General features: G+C 38.9%; 1 protein-coding gene across 3 annotated transcripts in view; it reads right to left on the bottom strand.

Moving 5' to 3' along the window:
- Nucleotides 1-27,078, bottom strand: part of ppip5k1a (diphosphoinositol pentakisphosphate kinase 1a) — a 44,378-nt gene that overhangs the window by 3,320 nt on the left and 13,980 nt on the right. The window contains exons 7-29 of one of the 3 annotated variants that reach the window (XM_088295266.1): nt 25,582-25,683; nt 24,990-25,151; nt 24,769-24,890; nt 24,568-24,669; nt 24,345-24,431; nt 24,178-24,253; nt 23,974-24,083; nt 23,062-23,147; nt 22,825-22,950; nt 21,520-21,641; nt 20,836-21,018; nt 20,597-20,738; nt 19,096-19,319; nt 18,471-18,598; nt 18,273-18,387; nt 18,077-18,184; nt 17,225-17,353; nt 16,999-17,139; nt 13,815-13,908; nt 12,682-12,807; nt 11,117-11,179; nt 4,758-4,937; nt 47-184 (exon numbers count right to left, since the gene is read on the bottom strand). In XM_088295266.1, the coding sequence (XP_088151392.1) occupies nt 47-184; nt 4,758-4,937; nt 11,117-11,179; nt 12,682-12,807; nt 13,815-13,908; nt 16,999-17,139; nt 17,225-17,353; nt 18,077-18,184; nt 18,273-18,387; nt 18,471-18,598; nt 19,096-19,319; nt 20,597-20,738; nt 20,836-21,018; nt 21,520-21,641; nt 22,825-22,950; nt 23,062-23,147; nt 23,974-24,083; nt 24,178-24,253; nt 24,345-24,431; nt 24,568-24,669; nt 24,769-24,890; nt 24,990-25,151; nt 25,582-25,683 (2,866 nt within the window). The remainder of the gene's footprint in view (nt 1-46; nt 185-4,757; nt 4,938-11,116; nt 11,180-12,681; nt 12,808-13,814; nt 13,909-16,998; nt 17,140-17,224; nt 17,354-18,076; nt 18,185-18,272; nt 18,388-18,470; nt 18,599-19,095; nt 19,320-20,596; nt 20,739-20,835; nt 21,019-21,519; nt 21,642-22,824; nt 22,951-23,061; nt 23,148-23,973; nt 24,084-24,177; nt 24,254-24,344; nt 24,432-24,567; nt 24,670-24,768; nt 24,891-24,989; nt 25,152-25,581; nt 25,684-27,078) is intronic. The other 2 variants (XM_088295265.1, XM_088295267.1) reach the window with 2 other exon arrangements.

Here is a 27,078-nt window from a genome sequence, read left to right as displayed (position 1 = left end):
CCAAATATTTACAGCAGCCCAGATTTATATCGAGTAGGTGGCTCACCTCTGGTGGTCCTTGTATGTGGATCTCCGGCACTCTCACACACGCTTGTGAGGAACTCATTGACCTGTTTGAGTGACAGTGAGTTGTGTAGTGTTTCCAGAGGATAGATGGAGGGCACCATGGAGCAGCCTTCAAAGCCTGTGGTACAGCAGAGACAGATGGTACACACAGACATACATTATCAGCTCTCAGTTGCTCTGGACGGCCAGATGAGCACCTAGACTGAACCACTCCAGCTGACACATCACATGAGACAGCAGTTCAATACTTCCAATTTAATGAAACCCAATATGCAGCTTTCTTCACATCACACCTTAACATGTCAACTGCTACCAGATTCTACCGTTCACCTCCACACAGCTAAGATTCAAGATCCATGCTGGATGTCCATACGTTATTGCACCCTATCCAATAAGTGTACAAATCACAAGCCCAAGCAAATTCGAAAACTCTAACAGCCTCATTAGTTAGCCGTCCCACACGCACTTGATTCTAGCAGGACACAGCAGCAGCAACATCAGGTCCGACACACGTTATCAGAGTCAGTTTAACTGCTGTTAGTGGACAACCAAGCCACACATCACCAGAGCTGCTCAGTTACAAAACATTAAGCTCCAAATCATCATCTACAATCTCAGCAGAGGATGACTTTGAAAATGTACAAATGCAGAGTAAACCGAGAAAATAAATCAACTCATGCTTACATGTCGGTTTAATGTATGTGAAAAAAATTGCCATCAAATCAGGATATGGATAGGCAAATGAGAGGGTGAACTATTGATGAATTAAACAGAGATGTTCTCTGTCATTTCTTGTAGCATAGCAAGGAAACAGACTTTGACATTAATTTGCCTTATTTCTTTTTCATGTACAAATCATCCAACAATAAATCAATGTCACTCTGCTTCAAGTTTCATTGTTTATAAGCAGCTGGAACAGCCTGATAAAAAAAACAAACCCAAAGCTATAATTAAATATTTGTAGAGACATTGGAGAGAACTGCTTCCAGTAAAAGCAACAAGTTGCTCATATTGACAATGGTGACAAATTTAGAAAAGTTCCCTATTAATACAAACAACACAAATGTGTGTATTTATTCAATTCCTTTCATTTATATAATTAGATATTTTAAAAAATGGATTGTCACCTGCCGACAACCTTGATTCTTCTTATCATACATATATACATATGGACAGACTTGTTGCTCTACGTTATTTAAATAAAATCCCACAGTCTGCATAGAAATAAATTGATCCTTACAAAGTAATAAGAAATAATTCATGAAATTTAACCAATAAAAATCAGGAATTCTTTTCTAATTGTGGTTCAACTGATGATGCACTTCATATTGTGTTGCACCTTTAAGAGAATCCCGGCAATCAAACAATTTTTTACAACTTTCAATGAGATTCCTGCAGCTCTCAGCCGTAGACTCTGGGCTGAAGGGTGATTTCTTGAGACGGCACATTTCAGTTCCTTCTACAAATGTTCACCAGGGAAGGTTGGCTACTTAAATTTCGGAATATGTGCAACTGTAGTCACACAAACATGAACCTGCCTGGAGATGGTCTTACAGGCATTTACGTTTATTTTAACATGCTTGTCTATGAATTTCTTTCGAATTGCCGGAGACAACTTGCTCCGTTGCTTCCTTTGGTCCAAGTTTAGCGTGGTACACGTCACCACACAGCACAGTGACTACTTGTCACCCTTTCCATAGGCCGACTGACTAAAGTTTGAAAATGCTCATGATGATGCTCATTAAAGGACACACCTCGGTCGAACATTATTAAATGATTCCAATCTTTTTTAGGGATACCATCATTTTTTATATGCCTGTTTTTTTTTTTTTTTTAAATGTATTTTATGTTTTACCAAAATTCAAAAGCAATGTCACTGGTTAATTTTTATCTGTATATTTTTTTAACGCCATTACTTTTGTCAGATTCAAATTATTTCTGTGACCACTATGGGTTATTCTTGCATTAACAGAATTGGACCAACAATTTTGTCCACATGTACACGCGCACCACACTAAAAATTATGGATATTCGGCCTTTGGATGAAACTTGAGCACCCTATCAGTAGCTACTGACGCATTTAGGGTGGGGCGTTTTTCGTACTTGTGTTTGATGATAACGGCTCAAAATCGACAGATTTTTTTCCTGTGGGGATGTTTCGCAAATCAGTGACATCATTTGAGGAGCAACCTTATAATTTTTTGGAGCATATTTTTATATAAATATGTTTTAGTTTATTTATATATTAACAGTTATTATTTCTTAAATTCACAATGACAACTTCAGCAAACTATTTTGTGGGCAAAGCTAATTTGATTGAAACACTCCCACTGGCTGATCTAAGGCTTGGCGTACAATAATTCTTTTACGGTTTTCAGTTCAGTTTAGTGAGTCGTATTTTTTCTTCTCCAATGTACAGACATTTATTAATTTGCCACCTATTTTGCTGTGCTAATTTGGATGAGATCAGATTTAATACATTTCCAGCCACATTTCTGTGAAAAGTGGACTCGTATCATACAAGTGCTTCCTTAATTGCAGTGTTGAATTGCTAGCTAGGTTAGCTTAGCAATTTGCATGGCTTGTAGCGTATTCGCCGACATGAAGGCAATGATTACGGTATGGTCAATACACATACCAGAGACACACAGATACAGATACTAAAAAAAAATAAAAAAATAAAAAAAAAGGATTATCTGGGCCGTCATTCAGTGGAGGGTCCAGCCCTTCACTATGATTGACTGCCACCATGATATTCTTGCTCGTTGAATGAGGCTTTAGAGTCAAAGAGACCTTTTTCCATCTTCTGTTGGAATTTTGCACGTGGTGCAACCCCAGATTTTTTTTTCAGTTACACCATTGTAAAATTAGACTGCCATGGCATCCAAATTAGGTGCACACGAGAGCAGAGGGTAGGGTGAAATTTGCAAGGACTGTATGGTGCCCTTGATTACGAGCTGTCTTCAGTTGTGATTTGCATTGGACCTTCTCAACCCGTTTGAAACCACATGCAGCTGATCAGTGTTTCATTACCTTTCCGCCAACTTCATATTCTCTAACAAAAAACTGAATTCACATCAGTTTTTCAATCTTTGAATCAACCAACAGATTTGCTGGGAGAATTAGCACTATCGAAACGGTCCGCCTGAAGATGCTGCCCCCATTCTGACATCAGGAGATCAAGATGACATCAACAGTGCCTCACCATTGCGAGGTTTCAAACAGGATGTTCTTAGAGTAAAGTGTCCACTGAACTTAGGGTGTCTCCAGGCTGCATTGGAGATGGACTGAAAGAGGCCCAGAAAGGAATAGAAGTGGATTTCCTGAGTAATTAAAAACAAAAATACCCCTTGTGAATCTTTCCATTAAGCTCCTTGTTAGAGAACATAAAGTTCTGCAAAAAAACAAAAAACAATTATATATATAAATAAATCCTGGAGCATTTTAGGTTCATCCTGAAATTTCAATTGAAAGTTGAATAGCTATCTAGGTTTGTGATAGCTTATTTGTATAGAGCTTTTCACAATATTATTAGTTATTCAAATGTAAGACTGAATAAAGCTGATTACCACACACTTCTTGGCCAGGCAAAGTCAATAAAATGCAAGCAAAAAAAAACCAAACAAAAAAACAGACCCACAAGATGCTGGGTATAGAGACCTTATCTTCAGCCTCCATTAGAAAAAGCTGCATGCGCAACATTTACTCTAAAAGCCGCTAGACGTGTGTGGGGCTGTGACGATTTGTTATTTTAATAGTTTCAAATAATATCAATTTCATTCATTAGAATTGGTTGTGATGTTTACCTTAGCCGGTTTGCCCTGGGCATCCTAAAAAGTAGCCCCACAATGCGGTGCCACAAAGTCATCATAACAATTTGACGGGATTCTCAGTTCCCTTTTATGAACTATAACAAGCAACAAAACAAACTAGCAAAGGAGCTACGTTACTCAACCTGCCATGTAAGTACAGTTCGATGTGAGCATCGAGTTCTCTTTCCTTTTTCTGTAATGCAAACACTGCACTAAATAAAGATGAACATCGGGCCACTTTGTAGCATCTTCCTCCGATTCCAATGGGAAAAATTGCTTTCCATCTGGCAATGTTAAGGGATTTATGCGATCCTTCAGGCTTTTTTTTACATGTTAACGAAACCCCGCTTTTGCATCCTGTTTACCACCTGAAAATGGGCCTAGTGGCATGCTGTTTTGGTTAGCTAATAAGGACATTAGAAAGAAGATGCAAGTTGTTAAATGCTTATTTAGAATTGATGGAAATATTCACAATGATTCTGCTATTAGCCGTGTATTATCATGCAGTACATGTATTATATAAGCAAATATAATACAAATGGGAGAAGGAAATTTTTAAAAATTGATTTAAAAATGTATTTAATTCATATGCCTGGACAAAAAATATTTTTCTTGCAAGGGTAATGGTCTTTCTATCTCATCAGTTCATATAGGCAGGTGATTTGTTTTCAGGTGACATGATGTGGGGAAGAAAAGAGACAGGTTTATGTGCACCAAGCCAGCTTGCAGTCTGCATAGCCACAGAAACAGGCAAGCATGCACAAACGTCAAGTGGCAAAACACGAGTCCACCACAGGCCAAGCACAGTCTAAGACTACATCGTGTGCAGTGGTCGGACAAGGCATGAGATTGGGCAGATAGGGCGGGCCAGGGGCTAACCATGAAAGTACTCTATGGGGTCCTGGCCAGAGATAAGCCAGTTTCGGAAGAGACGGAGGTGGTAGGAGCACTGGTGGAGATGGTGGGTGAGTGCACCGTCGAGCGAGAGGTGGCAGCCCAGACTAAGTTCTGTGGAGAACCGACTCAACAACTGCGCCACATGATGCTCCTCCAATGGCTCTGGGGAAGAACAGGGAGAACGAGGATGGACACAGCAGAAGAGAAGGGGGAACAGTACAAAAGACATGAAATGATAGATGGCAAGCGTGAGAGATGAGATGGAGAGGAGGAACTGAAGTAGATGGGTGGGAAATACTTTGTTAATGACGTTTACAAAGTTTGTCTACGAGGGGAGAGCTGGATGCTGGCGTCCACCAATTGTGCCGTTATTTTCAACCAATCTAGTTATACAAAACGTTTCATTTCAAAGCAGCGTGGATAAAATATATATATTTTTCTCAAACCGTGTGGAATCACAATTTTAACATGAGCAGTGTATTTGCGAGACTGCAGCGCAGTGAGCATATCAAAGGAGTCCCATCACAAGCACATTTTACTTTTGCTTTGCCACCGTATCAGGGTAGCAGTAATTGCAACGAGTAATGGGTGCGGTGACCGGAAATTAAACTTCTTTCCAACCTATAGAAGTGGCACATGTCTGTCTGGCTGCTCAATACAATGCAGAAGTTCACAATAACACTGGTCAAATTAATTTATTATTTATGTTTTTTTTTTTTTTTTTTAACTTTTCTAGATTATTTTTCTCGTGTTTTGTGTAATATATATCAGGTGCAAGTTTTTTCTGAAACATCTGAGCAAAAACAAACAAAACTAAAGAAATTCTAAATTCAGCTTCAAAAATACATTTAGGGGCACAAAGCCATCTCTGATTAAAATTTGCCGTTGACCAGAGTAATACATTAGAACTGTCTTTCGTCCCCCGATAGTGAATCACCAAAAGCAATTCCTCTTCTGATGTTCCCCACTACACTGGCTAAGGTAGATGCTTGAATGCTTGCATGTTTTCCAGACCAGTTAAATTATTTTTATTCTAGTTCTAAGAATGTGCATCCACATCTATTGATTACCTAATGCTAGGGTCACGAGTGACTGGAACATATACCAGCCGACTTTGGGTGAGGGCTGGTGTACGATCCGTACCGGTAGCCAGTCAAATAAAGGAAACAAAGAAACCAGGTACTCACATTCAACTTTGAGAATTTTACAGCCTTCTATTAATTAAGCATGCATGTTTTCGGAGGAAGCCTTAGTAACTGGGGAAAGGGTTACACAAGCACGGGAAGATGTAAACTCCAGTTAGAAATGTTAACAGTTGACTTTAAGACGTGTTACGCATCAACAAAAGTCAAGCTCGGGAGCTGTTTAATGTTTTTATGACAGCGGACAGCAGAGTTTGTTTTTTTTTTTCCACCAGAAGTTCCTAAAGGCTATTTAATTGGAACCAATTATGGACATGAGGAAAAGTGATTAACAGCTTCTTGAGATTCCATGCCATTAATAATGAACTTAGTATCAAAACGTTTTCAGAACAGCCCTCACCTAACATTCACAAGTAACAATCAGAAAAAGCTGAAGATGCCACGCTAATGTAAGTGCTAAACACAAATGTCAGCTTCATAACATCAGGTCTTGAAATCACAGAACTCGGACTGTTAACTTGGCAACCGCCACTAGCCCGACCACAACATGAGCGGGAACAGCCAGGCTGACTATATGACAGGATTTACTACTTAAAGGGGAAGGCAATCCCCAAGTTTTTATTATTGACATGTTTTATGCGCCTTCACTCGTTGAAACGGCATTCTGTTTGATATTGCGTTTGTAGAATGTGTGTGAAGCATCAAAATCCACCCGTTTTTGTCCATCTCAGCGGGCGGGCATTTGACACTTAACTGACAATAACATCACAGTTGCTCATGGCTCAGATAACGAACAATCACAGCTCAGCTTCAGAAAAACAGGTGAGCTGTGTTTGGTCGTTACCCCAGCCCTGATGTCATTTTCAATTAAAAGAGTAGCAAAACGGCAAGGCCTTTCAAGATTGCTAAAAACGGCTGGCTTTTCATGATGAACGCATATTCCACAAACGCAATATTAATTAGAATGCATGTTTAGATTAGTGCAGGCGCAAAGAACATATTGTTTTGGGGTTGACTTGCCTTTAAGTTCAGTACGGTGATATTTTATATCACAGTGGACAGAACAAAACACAGCTGATCACGTGCACACACACAGACACAAAAGGATCCTTAATTTACCAATATTAAGCCTGTGATCGTCAGTGAACCATATCTTCCTGTGCTTCAATGAAGTGCACACCTAGTTAAACTGCACAAAGTGTTCGAGGGCGGCGTTTACAAGTGTGCAAAAATTGCAGAATTGGGACAGTGCGCGTCACGCCATCGGTGTGTACCACAATGTCAGAAATGAGTTATCAAACATGGCAAAACCGGTGTAGTTTTGGCAATTTGGCTGCTCAAAAATCATACTAAAAATACAGCAAGATGTCATGTTTGTTAACAATTCGATATACACAGCCACGGGAATTCTACCAGACGTCGCCATTTTCCCACTATTCTGTTCACATCCGCAATGAATTGTGGGTAATATGCTACATCGATGCAGACTCTACCAAAGTGCGGAACAAAGGCGAGAACGGGACGGGCCGACAGAGCCCTTTGCAGATTTGGGACACCCTGAACACTCGCACCCTCGATGGGAACACACAGGGGTACAAGGGTAGTGGGATTGAGCCAACGTGACATTTCTTAAATGAGATAGACAAAGGAGAATGGATGAGGAATGTTTATTGCTTCCCTTTTCGGTAACTAAGCACTGATCTAAGTCAGATGTGTTTGAGGAATTACAACTCTTAAATCTAGGAGCAGACTTTTTTGTTTTATAGGAGAACAGGACAATCACAATTATTTTGTGAGAGCAAAAAAACTGACGCAGAGAGAACAGGACAAGGGTTAGTACATTGTGTTAGTGTGGTTTCAAACAATGGACTTCATTCAAATCCCTCACAATGATTACAACAGGTGCATTTTACGTAGTTACCATGAAGGCATGCATGCATACATACAAACACACGCACGCACGCACACACACAAACTACATACTCGTATGCATGGGGGAAAATGGAACATGTGCAATAAATTAAGCAGGGTTCCCACCCTTACTTGTGAGCAAAATTGTCAGCATAGAATTCTTAACACAACCCCCGACACACATAAAAATTGTTTCTAAAAGAATAAAAACAATTGTGAAACCAGAAACAACAGAAAAAAGTGTGTGTGTTGGGGTGTGTTTGTGTGTGTGTGCAAGGTTGGCATGTGTGCATTTAATTTCATGAAACCATGGCTGTGGATAATATAAGAAACAATTACCTCTCGGCCATATTTGCATGCTATGGTATGAGAGTAATGATTTTGACTGACATCGACTCGAGAAGCCCTGTTTTGGTAGACGGGTGCCCATGCGCTTGGCATAAAGAATCCTAGTCATTTTGATTGCGGGGCAATAGATTAATTCGATGCGTTTGTGAATTTGGTAGACGGAGTACGCCTCACTGGGCGCTTCTGACTCAACACTCCCATGGCATTTGCAAATTTGGTCTGAAAAAGCAGTTTTATTTTCCAGCGTGGCTAGTGTTACACAATTCAATTATTGATCAATTATTTGTGTGTTATTATGTGTGTGTTTGTGGGAGGAGGCGGGACAAAGAACTAAGAATCAAATGTTATTTACTTAAGACAGATCGTTTTAGAGTTCACATTCAGAAAATATACAGTTAATATATATATATAAAAAAGAAAAATAGTATCATGATGTCTTAGAATACTCAAGTCATGTGAAAATGGTAAAAAATAAATAAATAAAAAGCCCCATACATATACCCCCTTGCTGATTTCTGGGTTGTTTGCATATTTATCACACCGAGACAACCCAGGGATATATAAAATGCTTCTCAATATTTTTATTTTCCAAGGGGGGAAAACCATACAAAAAAGTAATTGCCCCCTGAACATAATTGCGAGTTCTCATCTAATGACCAATCATGGCTCATCTTCAGTAAACAGGTGAGGTGTGATTGGTTGCGACCTGAGACACTGTGTCCTTTTCATTCGACAGAAGTGACTTAAATGCTTAAATCGTGCCACAGACAAAATATTAATCAGACTGCCATGTTTGGACAAGTGAACGTGCATAGAACATTTTTATTGCCCAACATTTTTTGGAGTTGATTTCCCCTATATTGATAATTTCTACCATATTATTAGGGTGCACACAAACACCTAGACATGCAATATGTCACATTTATCCAGACAACCATCAGAGATCTACGCAAATGCAAAATCCCAGTAAGCTCAAACCTACAATTAAATTACTTTAAATTCACACACATTATTCATCACAGATTTAATCTGACAGAGAGCGTGAAAAAAAGATGTATTGTTTTCCTAACACAACAAAACGATAACTGTGTAAAAATATTCCAAAACAATTGATACAGTATCTATGTAAAGTTCAGTGCTCCTTAAGACATGGAGTAGAAGTCAGAATTTTAGCGACATTTTTTCAGATAAATACGCCTCTAAAGTAGTGATGGCCGATTATGGAAATAATCAGAGGTGGGCATTCCGTCAGAGTGACGTACTGGGTGAGAGACGTCTGTTTTGCTGTCTTTGGACGGGAAACTGGCAGGGATTGGCTATGGAGGTGGAACCAGAAGATGTCACTTCACTTTGCTATGACAACACAAATCTACAATGTCTGAGTGGAACAATTTAAGTATGTGCATTAATTTTTGCACATAAAACTCTATGGTTGTGTTTTTCTGTTAAATCTTGGCGAAATATATATAATCAAGACTTTCTCATGCGTTTAATCGCGGAGCATTCACTATATATGGAAACGCTTTTTTAGGTGGTATGCACCAAAGAGCTGCCTGTGAACCAAGAAGAAGAACAAGAAGAAGAAGGAGGAAGAGGAGGGGGAGGACACAATACAGAGCTGGCTTCTGTTTAAGGTAAACCATTTTAAACTTTAAATTAAACCAGCTGCTGGCAGTCATCATTTCAATAGACTGGCATGTGAAAAGGACCGATGGACTAACTGACAGATTGCCTGACGGACTGACCAATTGATGATTACAGGTTGGTTCGGCTTGAAAAAAAAATGATGAACTGAGGAATGACGAGAGGAACTCAAGCTATCTCCCTTTTCCCTTTATCATATTTATCTAATCTCATGTTATTATTTTCTCTTTATTTTCTTCGAACTCAGAGATAATATTTTGTGCCATATCATGTGGAAATTTGTGCAACTATTAAAAAAAACAAAAACAAAAAAACAATCTTTTGCATCTTTGAATTTTAAAGAAAGTAAAATTCTTTCAATGCTTGAAAACTCAACCTTAAATAACTTTAAAGGGCAATGAGAAAATAAATTAGTAAGAAAGTTAACTAAGAATATACTAAAATATAAATGCAAGGACAGAATTGCTTTAAAAGGACAAAGACGGAGTACAAAGCTGTTCATGAAAAAGGACGAAAATTTGAGGACCGAAGGGTTCCCAGGTCGCGGGATGGAATGGCAAAATAGGGTAAAGTGCCCATCCCATCTATGATGAAAAACATACAGAAGGTCTGCTGTATATTTTGAACACAATCAATGCAGCGCACTTTTTTTGAGGAGGAAAAGATGTAAACCCAGGTTTCTAGCAGTGATTGCATGATTGGTGCGTCAAAAAGGATTTTAGACAAAAACAGTGAATTGAAATGACATAAAAGTAATGCAGAGCGCAACTGAGCTTTAAAACACCTCATGATCAACTAGTCAATTAAAATACAAGTGACTCATGTGGCACAAGATAGTTCTAAATCGATTGCTTAACAGTAGACTATCCATTGACTGTGTCCATTAAGTCAATCTACCAGCCAGGGAATTGTTGGATCTTTGCAAAAAATAAATAATTGTACATTTCAATGTTTTTTTCCCTACAAATGGAATGTAGTCTGTGCAAGAATATTGAAAATATACTGTATTAGGCAATACAAAAATACAATCAAAATCCATGTGTAATTTAAAAAATATCTAATTACCATTGCACAAATCTATGAATTAGTGGGAACCCTGGTTAAAAAGAGAATGTCAATGTTAGAAAAGTGAGACCAACGATGTAAGTAGATCTTTAAGAATCTGGAAAAAAAATAAATAAATATAAAATGCTGGAGGGCCATGTGGGAAAAAAACAAGGTAAAAAAAAAAAGTTTGAAGACATGCAAGACAGAAGAAAGGTGAGGTGATAATATACTTGAAAGAAGCAGACGTACCATTAGTCGGATGCTTTGCAAACGACACAGAAAATCGCTTTACTGCTGGCATAGACAACAATTCTGAGGAAACAAAAATTCACTAATGTTACTAGGATCCACAGTAAGTTGTTGATCATATAATATTAAGTTTTTAGTAATTTAGGTCTATTTTCCTTCCTTCATATTTGAACCCTGGTTCATCAGTCAAATGGGAACTTTACCAGCTGTCACTATGAACTCTCAATTTAATGTAATGGACAATGAAAAATACTGACTAGATTTAGTGGCTCTTCTCTACATTTATTGGTTCTAGTATGAAAAAAAAAAAAATAAATAAAAAAAAATATATATGACACCAGCGCTAGACTGGATCAAAATGTGTCCAGTAATCCTCAAAACGAGACGCAACAAGATGGATGAAAAAGACGAACAAGTGCTATGTATGACGATGGCAGCAGTGAAGAGAAGAACGTTTAGATGATACAACACTGACACCTACTGAACAACAAACATGACGCAACCGTGGCAGCACAGAGGAAAACGCATCCTTAAGCCCTTGGTTGGAATAATCTATACATTATGACATTGTACCAATTGAAATAAAAAAGGGCAAGTTTTTTTTGCCTGTTAGGCCAAAACACAGAAAGTCACAATTATGATGATGCCATACATAAATGTATGATTTCTCACCTATAAAATAAGGCAAATACTTTTTCCGTAGTTTTGATTGCACTTATCTGAATATGGACTGATCCTCAAGTTAAGTGCCAGTATTAACTGAACACTGAACAGACAACAGAAAGTCAGTGCAGCCAGGATCATGGCGGGAAATAAAAACAGCAAATGAGTAGGAGTGTAATAGCCAAGTAATGAACAGATGAACATTTTTTTTCCTCCATACATGCAGGCCCAAAAAGTCACACCAGATTCTGTTGATGAAAATACAAATACTACTAATAAAAAATACTGATGGATAAGATCACTGACACACAACACAATTATGGCATTAGAGTACTACAACTACCAGAAATTTAAACCAGTGAAATATGATCATAAATCAAACCGTCACAGCAAAAGCAGTGTTGCAATTGAAAGACGCAATCTGAAGTACAATAATGATCTTACGCTACAGCTGAAAATTGCATTTCAAGAGGCAGTTGTTCCAACTATCCTTTTGAGTTTTGAACTGGGCCCGAAGAAGCATGTATATGAACTACTGAAATGAAACATGCTAATCAAAGTGGTGTGGAGAAAGAATGATGGGGAAAACACATTTGTGCGACTAAAATGAATATGAAGCTTAATATGTACTGACTAAAACAGGACTGAACATTTAATTATTCGATTTATGGGAATGAATAATAATCATTCTCTTACTTAACATGTACTACTGCTGAAAAGTTTCAAGATGGTAAGAACTGTAAACATTTTCAATTTAACTTCTCAACGTACTTCTGTATACAGTACGTGCACATGCCCACATTCTCCACTGGGCCTCATTGTGGATGTTGTATTTAATAGTCAAGCCAAAGTTGAAAATTTCACTTGTTTTTTTTCTGCAGTGCTGTGTCTCAAACACATACCGTCTTTGTAGGATAGACTGCTGGTGGAGAATTTTTTGCGGTGTGCGCGTGCGTAGTCCTGCAGGTTAGGGGCACTAGAGGACCCACCTAGGACAGTGGTGCTGAACAGCCCGGCACATTGAGAGCCTGCGAGGGGGGCGGGGGGTTAGTCACCACTACACATAACATGCTGTTACTCAAATTACTATCCAAAGAGCGACAGAAAGAGAGAAAAGACAAAAAAAAGACTGTAGGAAAAGATAAACATGCAGACAGAACCAGAGGAACCCATGCAACTTGAACTAAGGTCTCCCCCATATCTGTGATTCTCGAACAAGGCTGGAGACGACCCACTATTGAATGTTTTCATATGAATTTACGGTCTTCAAAATTAGAAAACTTGCTAACTTCCAATTTAAGGTTCTTCCTGCATGACTGCTGAATAAGAATTTATATATCATAGGAATCACAAGGAATGGCTCACTGACACCAAAATTGTTACTCTGGTATGTTGTCTGGCATCACCACAAGCTCACAGCCAACCAAAAATTTACATTTGTGTGCAAATCGGGATTTCAGTTTGGAAAATCTTGAAAGATAAAGCGTCATTCCATTAGGAGTAAGTTGGAAAGCTCTAAAACAGTATAGCAAAGTTTGGAGGACTTCAGGGGAGGTTTAGATAAAAATAGATACCTATTTTATATCCTGTGACATTAAAAGGGTTTACAGCGACGTCAGCCCTAAAACCATCATTGTGCACGGCGTGGCGATTCATTATTTGGATGCGAGTCCCACGGTGACATAAAAATATTCAATAGGTTTTGCAAGTTTCTAAATTGTTGTTAAAATTAGCTAATCATTTTCATATGGCTATTTATAGCTCAGTGTGGTAGTGAAACAGGGGAGGGCAGACCAATTTTATTTTCTCTGACGGGAGGTTCACACCTGCTCTTGTCATATTGTGATTTTAGGTGCAATGCACCTGTGGTCCAATTTATATGTTGATTCAGAATTATTGTTGTGGTCTGAGCAAATAAAATAACGGATCAGATTAGTGCTGATTCTTCGCCTGTAGCACAATGGCACACGTCACCACCATCATCATCATCATCATCATCTAAATGCATGCACCTTAAAAGTATTGTGATACTTACCTAACCCACTTTGTTTAATGTCAGGCGACTGACGAGAGCAAAACGAGAAGAGGCGATAACTTCCTACTTTGGAGGATGACGTCTCTGACAGAACCTGGAGAGAAAGTTATTTTCAGCTTTAGGAAATACAATACAACACTGCAGTCATGATAGCTGATGATAGCTTCAAATTGAAGCAGAGGAAGCCAAACATAGACAACATTTTCTACCCCCATATCAATATACAGTATATCCTTAAAATTACCCAAATCTTCCCCAAAACAAACGAGGCGCCTTGTAATGCGACACGCCTATTATATGGACTCAGCAACTCTCTCGACCATTGAGCCTGTTCCCCTTGGTGCATTTCAGAGGGCATGTTGGCACACCCTGCTGGCCAAAGTCTGAGACATCTATGCTTCAAATTGACTGTGACAAATACATTATGTGAATACAGTGTTTGGGTGAAGGTGTAGGAGAAAGCTGGACAAAAGGGCAGCTGTCCACGATGTCGTAGTCTGTCTTATCATTCGTGTTATTGCAAGCAAGAAACGTCACGGGTTTAGACAACTGACTGCAAAAATATAAAAAAATACATAAAAACACACTGCCCAAAGCACACCTCTAAATAGCCAAGTGATTGGCAAAGGCTGAATGGCCTTGCTGTAATCTTTGTGTTATTTTTATTTCTTTTGAGGATATGAATGGCATGAGAGATGCATGTTTTATTTCTTTGTTTGCTTGTATGCTGAGATATTTTTGGTTTTGATTTGAAACCGTGACTCTAAGGAGTGTGGTGACCAGTGAAGTCCCTCCCCTGACGTCAATCAGACGTGTTGCCATGACATCTCTCATTGGTCGGAGGTACTGCTGATACAGCGCGTCTTTCGACCGTAAAAATACAGTACTCGAAATCAATGGCAATTTTTTTTTTATTATATACTGTATACTTGCAATAAAGTTGGGCCGTTGTGCCATGTACAAAAACAGAATGCACTGATTTGCAAATCATGTTCAAATCAGGGTCATGTTCATCACAGTGTTACATGATCACCGTTGCTTTTGACAACATTTAATAAACGTTTGGGAATCTCAAATCTGGAGAAATTACGGCATGTAAGCGTCAAGACCTAAAAGCAACAATGAATGCCCGTGACCTTTGATCCCGTAGGTGGCACTGCATCAAAAAACCAGCATCAATGTGTAATGGATATCGCCACATGGGATCAGGAACACTTCCGAAAATCAATGTCAGTAAAGACAGTTCTGCGCTACATCCGTAAGCGCAATTCAAAACTATACTATGCAAAGCAAAAGCCATTCATCAACAACACAGAAACGCCGCCAGCTTCTCCGGGCCCGAGCTCATCTAAGATGGACTGATAAAACTAGAAAAGTGTTATGTGAGCTGACGAGCCCACATATGAAAATGTTTTGGGGAATTGTGGACGTCGTGTCCTGCGGAGCAAAGAGGAAAATAACCATTTGTTAAGGACGCAAAAGTTCAAAAGCCAAAATCTGTGATGGTATCGGGCTGTGTTAGTTCCAGTGGCATGGATAACAAACATCTGTGTAAAGACCATTGAAGCTGAAACATATATTTGGAGAAACAGATGATGTGATCCAAGCAACATTTTTTTCATGGATGCCCCTGCTTATTTTAGTAAGACAATGTCAAACAACATTCCGTACGCGTTCCAACAATGTGGCTTCATGGTAAAAGAGTGCAAGTACGAGAGAGAGTCAGGCCAGCAGTCGAGACCTGTCTCCTACTGAAAATCTGTGACGCATTATGAAGCATAAAATATGACAACAAACACACTGGACTGTTGAACAGCTGAAGCTCCACATCAAGCAAGAATGGGAAAGAATTCCAGCTACAAAGCTTCAAGAATTAGTGTCCTCGGTTCCCAAATGTTTATTGAATGCTGTCCCAAGAAAAGGTGACGTAACACTGGTAAACAACTCCCAACTGTCCCAACTTTTTTGGAACATGTTGCAACCATAAAATTCAAAGCTAATGATTATTAGCTAAAACAGTTTATCAGTGGGAACATTAACTGTCTTGTTTTCTTAGCGCATTCAATAAAATATAGGTTCCGGCAAGCATTTGTTTACACAGCCAAGCTCACAGGAACATTGCAGCGGCAGTTTATCAGTCAATATTCCAAATGAACTTGCATCTCACTTTGATGAAAAGGACAATGATTGGAATATCACAGATGTAGTAGGAGTGTGTTTTACAACTGTCACAACGGCGAGATGGAGGAGCACTTATTGGTGAGTCCTTGTGATCGAACAAAGGCTTGCAAGGTTACAAGTATAGGTCACGGGCTGTGTGTACTCAGAATTGCATGGTTTCAATCGTTGACACAAGCATATTGGGGTCAGCCCTGGGGCCTATGAGTAAGACAGCCCAGCAGGCTGTTACCTAATTAAAGCCACTCTCGTTTGCTTGGTCATGCTGAAAACAAGATTGTTACCTTTATATTGAAAATAACTGGTTTTAATTTGGCCATTAGTGAATAATAGAAATTGCATCATACATTTGGAGCCCATATTTTGTAAGGCGATTTACAGTACTAAAGTCATATAAGAATAAAGAACAAGATAAAACCAATCATTGTAGACTAGTCTAAAAATTTGCTTATGTGGTGTAAACTAATTAACTAAATAATTGAGTATCGAATCAAATAATGACTCTAAAAATCAAAAATCAAATCAACAATTTGGAGGAAGAAAAAGAAAAACATTCTTGTGTCTTTTAGAGATGGTAAACTTGATCAATTGCAGTTTGATTACCAGTCAAACAGAGATGTGGAGGATGCAAAAATCATAATAGATTGTGTATTAGCATCTGGAAAAGCCAAGATCTCAAGTGAGACTTTTCTCTCCTAACTTTTGTTCGGCATTCAACAAAATGCAGCCTTATATTTTGATTTAGAGGGCGTCATCTTATTTTTAGGTCCCTAATCAGCTTCTTTTGGTGATTTTAAACATCCTTACTGAGAGGGTCCAGCAGGTGTTTTGAAAACCCCCAAAATATTCATTGACTTCAGACGGGCCAAGACAGGACACAAAGCTAGCGTCGTAAGCGGTGCCAAGACTAACTCAAGGCCTAAACCCGCGAATAGGGAAGTTTTTCAGCAAATACCAGAGGATAGTAGTGTGATTGTTATGAATAAACAATATATGAACAACGAACCTCCATGGATCCAGTTTTATGATTACGTATAAGTGGTGATCTCCTCTGTATGGTGATTGGCTCAGACAGCGGTACAGCCCTGTCCGTCTCATCGTGCGAGAGGTCCTCCAGGCTTCCTGGGTCTGTCTGTTTTTGTCCAGTCTGAATGAGAAGCAAAAAGAGAGCTCATGCCACTCCTTGCCAATAACCACATCCACAGTTTTTGAAAGGCTTGATTGCGCTGTACCTGTCTTGCTACCTCTGCAGAGGCTGGCCTGAACCCAAAGCCAGTGGGTGCATTCTCTTCTTCCTCAACACCTTTTACTCCTGGGCTAAAGTGAAGCTCCACATGAAAGCGTTCCTCTGAAGAGAGATCCTTTAAATAAAAATAAGGTTTATAATTTAACTATCATACACAGATTAACATTGTTAATGTAAATGTAAAATATGCAGTAAAAAATGCGAGCGTCACTTAATTTCATATACAGTTTGCAAGAAAGAGCATTTCAACTCTGGTTGAGATTATTGCTGCCTAAGGAGGCTCAACCAAAAGGCATAGGTACATACCATTTCCACTCCGCACTGTTAAATTGACATGTTTTTAATATAAAACAGAAACACAATTATGTGTGATATGAGATTTTTCATTGCACTTCATAATCATTGGATGAAGTAAATGTTATGCTGTTAGAAGTGCATGTTGGCATAGCTCCCACACTTAAAAAATAAAAATAAACAAATTAAATCCAAGAGGACAATGTAAACCCAAAAAGCAAAATATGTGAGCTTGCTGACAGGGTGGACAATAACAGGGGGAGCTATATTATACTGTAATTTTGTACAATAAAGCGCACCAGATTTAAAGCTGAACTAAAAAAAGAGGAGTCATTCAGATGAGGACATCGTTATTTATAGAGATATTGACCCAATTTCTATAGTTCTGACTTGAAGAGACAGATTATACTTTATGACCATTTAATGCAGAAATGCCAGTAATTGTAAAACATTTTTCTCGCAACAATGTATTCTCAGCTTGATTTGCATTTATGCTGCAGTTCATCTTTGGTGACAATTAAAGATAATGAACACAAAATATCACCTTATTGTTGTCCTCATAAAGCATAATGACAATCTGAGTCATGTAGTTGAGTTCAGAAACAGCACTAAGGTAATCCATGGCGCGATTCCACTGCTGATCTTTCTCTTCCTTTAACAAAAAAAAAAAAAAAAGACAAACTGTTTTAGTGTGACCTGCCAGATGATATGTTTGACAATCAAAGAGATTAACATCTTACATCGAGTAAACCACCATAGCGGAAAATACTCAGCAGAGAGTGGACGTGACTTTCACTGGTGAAATATAGACGTGTCCTCACATGCCGCCCAGGCGACATCACGCCGCGTGAATATCTGCAAACAAGATCTGCCACTTAATCAAAAACATTCTCAGCTGTCATTTAAAGATTTGTGTCCATCCTTTGGACCACACTCACAGAGGGTGCAGCTTGTTGACAGACTCATCTTCGTGAGTCCTCTGAAGGTCAAGTTGGATCTTTCTGACCAGTGGAAGGCAGTAGGCATATGCAATGTCCAGCTTCTCAGCTTTATTTATGCCATATTCCTACAGCAACAAAACAAAGTGAAAAAAGACGAGCTGTTGAAGTACAAGTAATGCAATTGTATCTTGAAGTACGAAGGCTCAAATTGCTATAGCAGTATTGAAAAAAAAAAGCCAATCACCGATCATCAATAGACTTGGGCTGTATATTCTGCTGTACAGTTTATGATCTTCAAAGATCATTCCCAAAAAGCACTTCAGGTGACCTAATTTGATCCGAAATGGATCAACTATGTGCGAGTTGAGCTTTTTACTTTGACTTGATCTGACATTCATTCTGAATGGTCAAGAGAAGAAGAATATCCTCTAGGGGGGGTTAAGGGAAACAGTCTCAGGCTTAAAAAAAACCACTGTTCCACATTCATCTTAATAGAATTTTTTTTTTTGGAACGATCGATACAATTAAGCAAAAAGCAATACAAATCTTTTCTTTTTCTTCAACAAAAAAAAAAGATTAACCAACTTTTTTTTCGTGACAATATTAGTAGTCCTCTTTTTACCTGCGGGATCACGATGTCAGCCAAAGCACGAGAAAGTCTGAACAACTCCAGTGTGTCCTCCAAACCCAGAGTGGCATTATGAATGACATCATATTTTACACAGTCGTAAATGTCAGGTATTTTACTGATGTCGTAGCGGCCGTTCTTCATGCGGAAGTCTCTCTCAAGTTTAGACCAGCGCTGCAACATCAGCTCCAATGTTTCACTGTGGTAAAGTTGCAGGTCTGAGGATAGCAAGTGCAGAAACAAGTTATAGAGTATGCACAAATGCGCACAATTTTAAGAAATATACTAAGATATTTATCAATCACAAAATAACGTTTGTTAAATATGCACGTCACACTGTCAACTGCACCGTTGCAGAGTTGTACACAAAGCCGTGGAGCTTTTGTGACCCAGACATACTGGATTTGAATTTCAAAACTAGCGTTGCACCAAGTACCTGTAGCACCACCAAACCCAAATTTGTAGCCAGCAAAAATTAATTGACAGCATCCTTTCTAATATGGCAATATTTGGAAAAATATAAAAACAATAAATAAAATTAGAGGACAATTGTTCAACAGGGGCGGGCACACAGAGATGTAGAAAGAACAACTTGCAACTTTCGCGATCTTTCAGTCATTAAACTCCTCACAAAGAAACGAGACACACGCAATGTGGTCCGCACTTATTTTGACGACATCTGTGACAGGTGGGGCACATCCAGCAGACACGCGGGGAAAACCTGTCTCCAAGTTGTGTTCTAAAGATACGCAAGATAATTGAAATAGGTCACTGACGTCCGGACCTGTGTGTGAATTATTTTGGCAAGAGAGTTCTTGTTCTCGATGGGTTCCATTTGACGAGGCATTGTCTGTATAGCGAAGTACAGCACACAGCCATGCAGTAGCATTAAGTGATAGAGCTTTAACAAAGATATACTGTAAGTGTGCCTGTGATTGTCTGCTACATGCAAATAGAGAAATCAGAATCTGAAATCAGAAATCCCTTTATTGTCATTGTATAGTGTGCAACGAGATTAGAGAGCTCCCTTCTCCAGTGCAATACAACAATAATAGTCCACCATCTCTGCAGTAGAGTGTGACATGGGAATTGCTTTTCAATCCCGTCCTATGCCACTCCCACAGAGGGAAAAAAATCCCATCCTAGTCTCAGAGCGTAAACTTTAAAAAAATAAAATATGATAAATAATTCCTGTCTTGTCCGAAAACAACTACCAGTCCCATAATGCTCCCAATTATAGGTCAGCATGCATTAAAATGGCTGTGCATCTGTCTGAGGTATTTTTCCCCCCAGTGGATAATTCTGTTCACATTAATTTAATATTGTGTACTGTCCCAAACCCGTGATGAACGGTATAGTTGATTTCTGAAAAAATGTCATTCTACTCTGCAGTCCACACATCCTCCATCTCTGACCCAACCTGTATTTTTTTTCCTTTTAAAGATGAGAAGGACTTAGATATATTTATGAAGGCACTAATAATTGAATGACTCACCCGCTGACTTGGGATCTTCCATTCTTTTGCGGATCTGTGCAGTTAGGCTCTGAATGAGGGCGTACACCTGGTCACATGTGGCCACTGGGTTCTGCACTATTTTCATAGAATTCACCAATGATGCACTACATGTTGGTGCCAGCTGTCACAAACAGATTTGTACACACACATCAATATTACATCTTTTTTGGGAAGGGTAACGACATCAGACTCGCTGATAATCATGGAAGGCAACTCACCCTGTCATAGTCTTCATCAATGAAGTCCCTGTCCTTTTGCAGAATCTCATGGAGTCTGGCTTTGACTCTGTGCTGACAGCCACTCAGCGAGTCGCTGTCGCTATCCAGCAACCCATTCATGTTAGCACTCTTCACCATCTGCACCAGAATGGGAGTCAGCTCACCTTCCAAGGCCAGCAAACCCTGTTCACAGACAAGAAATAAATATTTAAGCAGGCCATTCACTTTGGACAAAAATGTGTTGCATTGATGGTAGGGCTGAGCGATAATACAACATCAGTGTGCATTGCAATAGAGACGCAATAGAGAAGTGATCAATATCAATAGAAAATATGTTGGATAGAATATTCAATTAAAAAAAAACTAGCAACAAAACCCTAATCTCGAATTGCAAGTCATTCTTCAGGAGGCAGGCAAAATGTAACAGGTAGAACACAAAAGCATGTTTTGCGTGCAGAGGAACTGTTTTTGTCAGCCTTGGCCACCAACTGCTCACTGACTTACATTTTTTCTTCAGATAGTTTTATCATAGTTTATCTTTATCCCATTTAATACTTCTCCTTATTAAACAATTGTCCAAATCCATTTATACAAAATGCTTGCATCGTAATATATGTTTCTGCCATGTCGCCCAGCCCTAAAAAAAGGAATACTATCAAACATAACTATTACATTTCCTGATACCTTTGCAAAAGCTGCAGCAGTCATCTGTACTCTGCCTTCATCAGATGCATATATCTTCAGGTCATGTCTGTAAGTGCTATGTAACCGCAGCAACCCACAGCCGGGAAAGCCAGCATAGTCTCCTACAAAAAAAATTGAAGACAAGGCCGGATATAAACAGATGTCTCCTGTTCACTTACCTCTGATGACATACGGCACTTGGGACAGCACTTTGAATTAACATTATATTTTTGTAAAACACCAAATTAAAGTCATTATTTCATTGATTTCAACTGTCCACATTATCATGACTATCACATCGAACAGCCTATTTTACCACATGCAACATAGCTTCTCTTGGCCAGGGCAGGGGGACTTTTATTGTCAGACTCTTCAATATTTTGAAGCAGATGTAATGCCGACTGCACTCTTTAAGATTTTTTTTTTTTTTAAAGATCATGGCGACTAGCAGTGCTTCTCAACGCAGCCGTTGGTTGCTATGGAAACCCGATGGTGCAGTACCAAAGCAACAAGCGTAAGATTGAGTAGATCTGTCAAAATGACCGGCATGCTGTAGTTAAAATAACAATGACTCATAAGTATTTATAGATATTTTAATCCCATAAAATTGTACCATGGCAATGACATAGATACAGAATTAGCAAAATTCAAGAAGCCATGGAGAATCTAATATCTTTATGCGCAACATAGCTAAATTTGAAAACAGTCAAAATGACTCCTCTCAGTGTCCTTGTGTTGATCAGATTGCATTTATTTTTTTTTATTAATAAAAATTCCTAAGTAACGTCTATTAACCAGTTATAATTGTTTATTTGGTAGAACTAAACGATTCAGCAATATTGCACTCGCAGGATTGATGTTGTCCTTACCAACCTGACTAAAACTGATTTAGTTACTGGTTTGCTCATTGTTTTGTTCAAGTAAAGTGCAGATGTTTGCAAATGTCTTATTTGGAGTAAACACAGAAGGTAATAGGTCTGCTGTCATTACACTCTACAGAAAATGGAAAATAATTACTGTTGAGAGTGTGAAATGAGAGGATTTGGACAATTTTAAGCTAAACAATGGCGTTATACTAGTAATTGATAATTAAAATAGCTGTCAATCAATACAATTTACACCTCTATATTTTTGCAATGTTTGTTACAAGACAATAAGACAATTTTGTTGAAGTTATTAACTAATATATTTGAGAGAGAACTACTTAATTTAGTTAAAAAACAAAAGAATTTGATTTGTAGTCTTCAAACACAGTCAATTTCCAGTTGTCAATTGAAAGCACGAAAAGACAGTTTTTCATCTCACCTTGTCCTCCAGGGTACATACAGCGAAAGGCCCTCCCAAGCTCTTCAGCCTGCACCCTTCCAGCAGGTGTAAGCTCTCCTCCCCACTTCAGCACAAGCAGCAGAGATGGACCTTCCTTTCGTGTGTCTGTCAAAAAAAAAAAAAGAAACTAAAAATAAATCAAATGTTTCCACCCCCCAGCATTTTCTTCAATTTAAGTTGCTCATGTGTGCTTATTTGTAGTTGTTTACAACATGCCTTCTTCTTCACTTGAGGTTTTGGGCTGCCCATAGGGCAAGTAGGTCAGCTGCACTTTTCTGTTGATCCCAGAGAAGTGTCCATACCTTTAGAAGAAATACAAATGTAGTCTGATAATGAACAGCACTACCAACTTGCAATGTCATTCCTGCAAATGCAACAGATATACAAAGTCTGCACACCCAAAGGCATCACCAGAAACTTTTTACTGGGGCACATGTGAGCTAGTCAATGTGAGCTAGTGACGTGCCGTCAACATTGTGATACTGGGACAAACTAGTAGTACTACATTTCTTGTGTAATATATAAAACACTTACCACCGTTCTTTTCTTCATTCACTTTTGGTTTTTATTCTTATTTTTGCGTGCTCTGGTTGAATTTGCTTCATTTTGATGTGCTAATGCATTTCCAACAAGCCTACAAGTAGATGGCTCTCCAACACCCAACGATTTATTGCATTGACTTTTTAGAGTTGTGTCATTGATATAGACCAACGGCTATATATTTTTTTTGTTTGCTCTTAAAAGGACTACACGATTCAAAATGAATTTTCCTTCAATATATTAGTGTGTATAAACATTAAAATTGCAATTACCAATGGCATTTGATTCCTTGAAAATTGTTTAATTAAGTATAAAAACAATGACATGCGCTATTACGATGCCATATTGAACATGAAGATGGCAGAGTAGTGGGCTGCTACTGGGACTTAATTCGGGGGCCTGATCACCCAGACTGGGTTGTTCGGGTGAGGGTATATGATGTTGTGAGACCAGGATACATCACTGAAAATTTTAAGGAAGGATAAACGCCAATAATAGTTTTCCACAAAAAAATGGGACTGTCAAAATATAAATACATGTTCAAAATACATGGAGATGTTCAAGTAAGAAAAGTGACCGAGCACTTACATTTCTAGAACTGTTTTCAGCTGCTCAAGTTTGGACTTCTTCTCTTCTATCTCACAGTCATTGTGCTGGCCCAGTTCTGCTAACAACTGCCGTGTGATGTCCAGCACCTCCTGTTGTTGTTCAAAAAACCAAGCTACATCACTTTACTCCAAGGTAAAAACATAACAATTGCAGGAGATGACCATGCAAGAAAATGATTGCTACCTGCAGTTGCTTTGGTTTCTTCAGTTTTAATTTCCCAGTTTTGTACCCTCCATATTTTTCAAATAGATCAAAAAACCTACATAGATGAGAAATACATCAAATAAAGTGTTATTTGATCAAATGGATATAAAATATGTTATTGCTTTTAAAAAAGGGTACTAATTTACATGGTGTTGCGAACTTCCATCTTCATCTTCTGCTTTGGTGTTCTGTCTCCATGACGGATGACGGCTATCACACAGCGCAATTCCATCCTTGAGTGTCAAAGTTCAAGTTCACTATTAGATTAGTTATATTAATGAAAAAAATGTTGCTTGACACATCAACACACCTGCACTGGTAACTTTTAGAATACTGTATATAACACTGCTAACTAGTACTTCTACTCACATGGTTCCCGAAGTAGTGGGAACAATTGGAATGTCCTCTGCTTCAGTAGGGATGGACCATGGAATTTGAAACTGAGGCGCTAGCTCACGCATCACAATATTCCTAAAAAAACAAAAAGATAAATATAGGACAAAATGTTCCGGGCATCAAGGAATACATACTACACACAATTCATTCAATTCAAATGACTGAAACTGTTACCCGAGGATCTTCGCGCAGTCATCATAGTATTTCATAGAGTTCTTCACAAAACTGAAACCGTTGACATCACACACATACGAGTGCCCATTGGCTCGAAGAAGGTCAAAGCCACAAACAGTTTGCTGCAGATAAATAGCAAAAGAGGAAATCATGGGCATTTTTAATGAATAAAGGTGTAGTAAAAGTGTTCAACAGAACATAACGGCAAATGATTTGCTTACCTTGAAGGCTAAACACACCTTCCGGGCGACCAGTTTCTCCATAGCTGACAGCATGACGGGGTAACGGACCTCCTTGCCCTCGCTGTCTCGCTCTACCTTCCCATCCAGAGCAGGTGACTTTCTAGCTTCTGCATGAGCATAGTCCGGTCCCACAGTATATACCTGTCGTACAAGACAAACCACTGACATCCTCTCACTTTAAACATATAATTTACATGATGCTCATGAAAAATACTGGTATTGGATCCTAGCAGCCTGAAGCAGTTTAAAAATTGGAATAAATAAAAAATGCTCAAGAACACCCCTGCAATAAGTGAAATCCGTGATTTTGAAATACACTCTAGGCATGTTATAACAATTACGCCACTTACATTTTTCAAGTCTTTAAACAAACTTTGTAAAACATTATACGGACAACACAACGATAAACATGCATAAAATGTTGAGAGTTACACGTACAAAAAAAACGTAACAACGTACTCATGACGACGACAATGAAGATGACGTAATGCAGTACATTTTCCATTCAACGCAGGAATGTATCATGTCATGTGCAGACGTTTTCTATCCGCTTCTAAGAAAAAAAAAATACCTTCACATCTGTGCCATCTGTTGGCATGAACTCTTCATAGATGTAAGAGCCAGTCTTCCTCACATTGCTCTCTGGTGAGTACACACTGCTTCTGCTCCCAATCTAGATAAATGAAAGATTTCATGTTAAACTGTTAAAATTTATGATGACTTCATGAGTTATCACCGAGCGATATGAGGTTGTAAACATAGTAACAGGTTTACAAGCACTCATCTGCAGAGCTTTGGTCTGAATGTCCAATGCAACAATATTTACATACTATGTAGCCAGTGACACGTCAAGAAAACATTAAATAACCAGAGGTGGGCATTGCCAGTCCGATGAGTCAGTTAGTGAGCGGCTGTCATTTCAGTCTGTACGAGCAGCCAAACGGCGTTGGGAAGACAAGAGGCATACGTGTGTGTGTTTGTGTCTGTTGTTTACAATATATATTTGTTATTATTTATTTGGCTGCATGTCGGCTTGTATGCCATATGTGTGATGTGGAAATGATGTTCTCAATGCCTATTTGCTCTTGCTGACGAGGGACGAACTGGGCTCACGTGGGTCAGCCTGAAATACTGATTGAAAGGGTGATGGACTGATGGACCTTCTGTCAGTCTGACGGAATACTCACCTCAACAAATCACCTTATGAGGAAGGGTGCACATCAATATTTTGGCGTGGTTCTCAAATGGGAACCAAAGGTTTTTGTTTGGTCCTCAATTTCTAGCCTCAGCCCACCGACCTTATGTATGAACTTAAAGGCCTCTACACACCAATTCGATGTCGGCCAATGTGGCCAACTGTCACGTCGGCTTAGAAGACGACACATTGGACTAGAAAATGACGGAAGAACACACAGCAAAAGCCGACAGACGCAAACCACTCCGGAATCTCTGCGCATACGTGAGAAGTAACACCCCTCCATGGCATTGGCGGAAATAGTAAATGCATAGTCTTTGCAGTGATGTTCAGTAACGGCGGTCTTTCGTGAGTGAAAGCGATAAATTCGTCTTCGCGCTCTTCTGTCCAAGCAGAAATTATGTTCATGTGAAAATGAGCAAAGTTCTTGAGAAATTGCCTAAATGTTCACAATTTTTCTGCTTTCGTCACTTCCGGTTCTTGTCCAGTGCATTGATACACAAGCTAGTTTTTATTTCACAAAATACACCAGGCTACACAAATTCACATTTAACACATTTTCTCCAACTCTTTTTATTTATTCAGGCTTAGGACCGGCACTAGGTTGGACTGGCTTGCCCGGCCAGAGGCTACGCAATCAGGCATTATACCCAGGTCTGACCATGCTTAGGTTCAAAGGTAAAACAAGATCAGGCAATCCCACAGTAGTGTGGCGGCAAAAGTGGGTTACTAGTACATTACTTAAATAAAAAGGAGGGTATGTTCTCGGTGTTGAATTCAGTCTTGTTAAATATTTTCCAAAAATAGAACCAGCACTAATATCTCTGGATGGTAACACACTCAAGGATGAAATTGGATCAAAAGGACCGAGTC

This window comes from Idiotropiscis lumnitzeri, chromosome 5, assembly GCF_059441095.1.
Source record: "Idiotropiscis lumnitzeri isolate Australia: NSW breed Sydney's pygmy pipehorse chromosome 5, RoL_Ilum_1.0, whole genome shotgun sequence".
NCBI classification, from domain to species: domain Eukaryota; kingdom Metazoa; phylum Chordata; class Actinopteri; order Syngnathiformes; family Syngnathidae; genus Idiotropiscis; species Idiotropiscis lumnitzeri.
Note: the sequence above shows the minus strand (reverse complement) of the source record. Positions and strands in the feature narration are given on the sequence as shown.